The sequence below is a fragment of the Saprolegnia diclina genome (assembly GCF_000281045.1).
Source record: "Saprolegnia diclina VS20 unplaced genomic scaffold supercont1.8, whole genome shotgun sequence".
In the NCBI taxonomy this organism is placed as follows: domain Eukaryota; phylum Oomycota; class Saprolegniomycetes; order Saprolegniales; family Saprolegniaceae; genus Saprolegnia; species Saprolegnia diclina.
The window spans coordinates 1,005,142-1,007,931 of NW_008246075.1; the positions used below are offsets into that span (position 1 = coordinate 1,005,142).

Here is a 2,790-nt window from a genome sequence, read left to right on the forward strand (position 1 = left end):
GTCTGGTCCGTCGGCGGCGCGCCAATCCCGGCCGACCGCGCGTTGCACCACTCGTTCTGCGGCGACCCGTTAAAGTTGCGCGACGTGTCAATGATGCAGTGGAGACCGCCGGTCTGGCTCGAGTACGACTGGCAGGCTTGGACCATCTGGGTCGTGCTCTTGTAGTTGGCCGTGTTGATTGAGACACCCGAGAGTTTGCCGATTTTCTTGAGGGCCTCGATCGCAGGCCCCTGGAAGGCCCAGCCCGCGATGTCGGCGTAAATCTGCGCGTTGCTGTTGGCTGAGAGGATGCTCGTGGCCGCGGCGAGATTGGCTTGGTATCCGTACTTTTCAGCGCACTTGTTGCCATCGCCAGTCGAGAGGAGGCCAATGGCGTCCGGCTCCAGAATGTAGATGACCTTGCGGTTGCCAACCTTGTTGGCCAACGACTGGACCCACGCCTTGTACTGGTCGGCGTTTTTGTTCTTGCCATTGCTTGAGTAGCTCGACGCGCAGTCCTTCTCGGGCAGACCGTAGACGATGATGACAGGCGTGTCACTGGGGCACGATGCCAGAAGCGCATCGATCGCGTCACTGCCGCAGTCGACATACCAGTTGGCGACCGGGTACTGCTTGATCATGTTGATGGCCGGCGCGAACTGCGGGTTGGTTTTCACGGCGTCCGTGTACGACGGGGGTGCGATGCCCTTGCAGATGGCAGACGAGACGGTCGAAACGGCAGCAGTGGCCAAGGCAAAGGCGAGACTGAGCTTCATGGTTGTCCGCGTGGGCAAATTGAAAAATGAGACTCGAGCTCGTACCGATGAATCCATCGAGTCGCTTTTGTATTACCTATACGGCCCGGTAGTCTGGTGAAGAAACCGATTGGTCTGCGCGCCATATCATTTGCTGGAATCAAATCAACGCTGCCCATTGGATAAAACGATACGGCGTGGGCCAATGAAACCGCTTGCGATCTTTGGGAAGCCAATCCACATCTCAATTTGCATCCCGCCGCAAAACACAAAACGGGACGGTTGGCCACAAGAGCCTACGAGTTGCAACTGACGCACAGTCGTCGCGGTATCGACTATTGGATGTGCCTACCGGTAGCCTCTTGCAGCTACGTCCTATCGATGCGTGTTGCGATCCGCTTCTCAGCCGCTTGCAGAGCCGAAAATGCAGCACCAGAGATTTCGCCTGCAAAGGGACGCGCTGTCGATCGACTACTCGGAGCTACCGTTCAATGTGCTGCGACCACCGACGCTGGATTCCTTGGTCAATACAGTCAGGAAGGATTGCTTTTGTCGACTTATTTTAGTCGAGCGGTTTGGACACTGGTTTACCATCAGGTAGATCTGGGATCAAGTCCCTGAGAGGGCCCACTTTCTGATTGATGCGATGAGCAACCCTTCCTGCGAGTGGCACGTATCATCGGTCCAAATGACTTGGCCCCAGTCATATAATTCATTTTCGTGATGGCTGAAGGGACTCGGTTATCTGTGCTGAAGTGGTTCACGGTCAACCACAGCTTATAACGACTTTGAGGCTGGTCAGGAATTTTCTTGTTCTGTTCCACCTCACTTTGAGTCTCATAGTGAGGTGGGACTGAGAATAGTGATCAAGTATTCTCAAAATTTGAGAATACTCGACGTGAATTTTATCCGGTCCAGATATGCATTCAATCTTACTTTTGGCCAATTTGAGATCGAGTCGCGTTTTTCTTTAAACTCGTTCGATCTGGAATGTCGAGGGTGACCGCGGGGCCCAAGGTCGCGATAGGGCAGACAAAGCCGACGCGAGGCGCAGCGACGCGACAGGTCGTAGGACGTAGAGCCACCCGCGCCCGTCACTGGCCCCCGGCCACTGACGACCTGCCGGCCGCCGATGACGCGCTCCCCACACTTGACCGATGCAGCAAGCATAGTCGCCTTCGTTTTGACCAAGTGCTTGGAGCGCAGGAGCTTGTAGTCAGGTGTGGAGTCGACGAGGCGATGAAATGATGAGTGGAAGCACCGCAGGTGTTGATAAATCTTTGGTCGACGGGAAAACATATCGCCAAAACAGCCTGTAAAGTTGGGCGAGCGGCATGAAATATTAAAATATCAAATTATAATAATACATCGCCTGTTACTCACGCGCGGCCTTCATACGACGTATTGATAGTCGCCGGAAACCGCGTGCATTTTAATTCGACCAGTATAACAATAAAATAATAAAATAAAGTCGTCCAGGAAAAACCCCGAATGCGCGTACTGACTATATGATGGATGCCAACCAGTTCGCCTCTTGTGCTCTTCTTCGGACCGGTTGGCATGACCCAAGCCATGTCGAGTGGGGCGTCCTTGGCGGACGCGCTCTCGCGCCTCCCGCCCCTCGACCCGATGGAGGCCAAGTTCTTCATATCCCACATTGACGCAGCGGTCGACGAAGCGCTCCTGCTCTGCAACGACTTTGGCGCGATCCGGTGGCAGCCGCTCAAGCAGAAGGACGGCGTCGTCGTCTCGCGCGCCGCCGACGACATGAACTCCATGTCCAACCACGCGCTCGCCGTGCGCAGCGTCTGCCTTGTGAACGCGTCCTTTGACGAGATGCTGGACCACTTGACGACCGAGACGACCCGCGACTTTCACGAGCGCGAGGTCGCAGTCAATCCCGCCGAGTTTCTCGACGGCGCGATCCTGCATGTGCTCTGCCCGCGCGACGTTAATGGCCGCTACGTGTGCATCAAGTGGCACTGCATGAAGTCGGTTGCGCCGCCCACCAAGCCGCGCGACTACATCTACCTCGAGGTATGGACCATCGATGCTT

At 55.7% G+C, this 2,790-nt stretch overlaps 2 protein-coding genes across 2 annotated transcripts in view; one reads left to right on the forward strand and one right to left on the reverse strand.

The window, feature by feature from the left end:
* Nucleotides 1-2: 2 nt before the first annotated feature.
* Nucleotides 3-767, reverse strand: SDRG_03628 (hypothetical protein; the record flags this gene model as incomplete). The annotated part of the gene is made up of 1 exon (XM_008609264.1): nucleotides 3-767. A coding segment is annotated over one exon (765 nt), but the record flags the coding sequence as incomplete, so codon positions are not given.
* Nucleotides 768-2,213: 1,446 nt separating this feature from the next.
* The window catches only part of SDRG_03629 (hypothetical protein), a 9,603-nt gene continuing 9,026 nt past the window's right edge, over nucleotides 2,214-2,790 (forward strand). Inside the window, exon 1 of the mRNA XM_008609265.1 lies at nucleotides 2,214-2,771. Within this exon, the coding sequence (XP_008607487.1) occupies nucleotides 2,250-2,771 (522 nt within the window). The 5' untranslated portion in view covers nucleotides 2,214-2,249. The remainder of the gene's footprint in view (nucleotides 2,772-2,790) is intronic.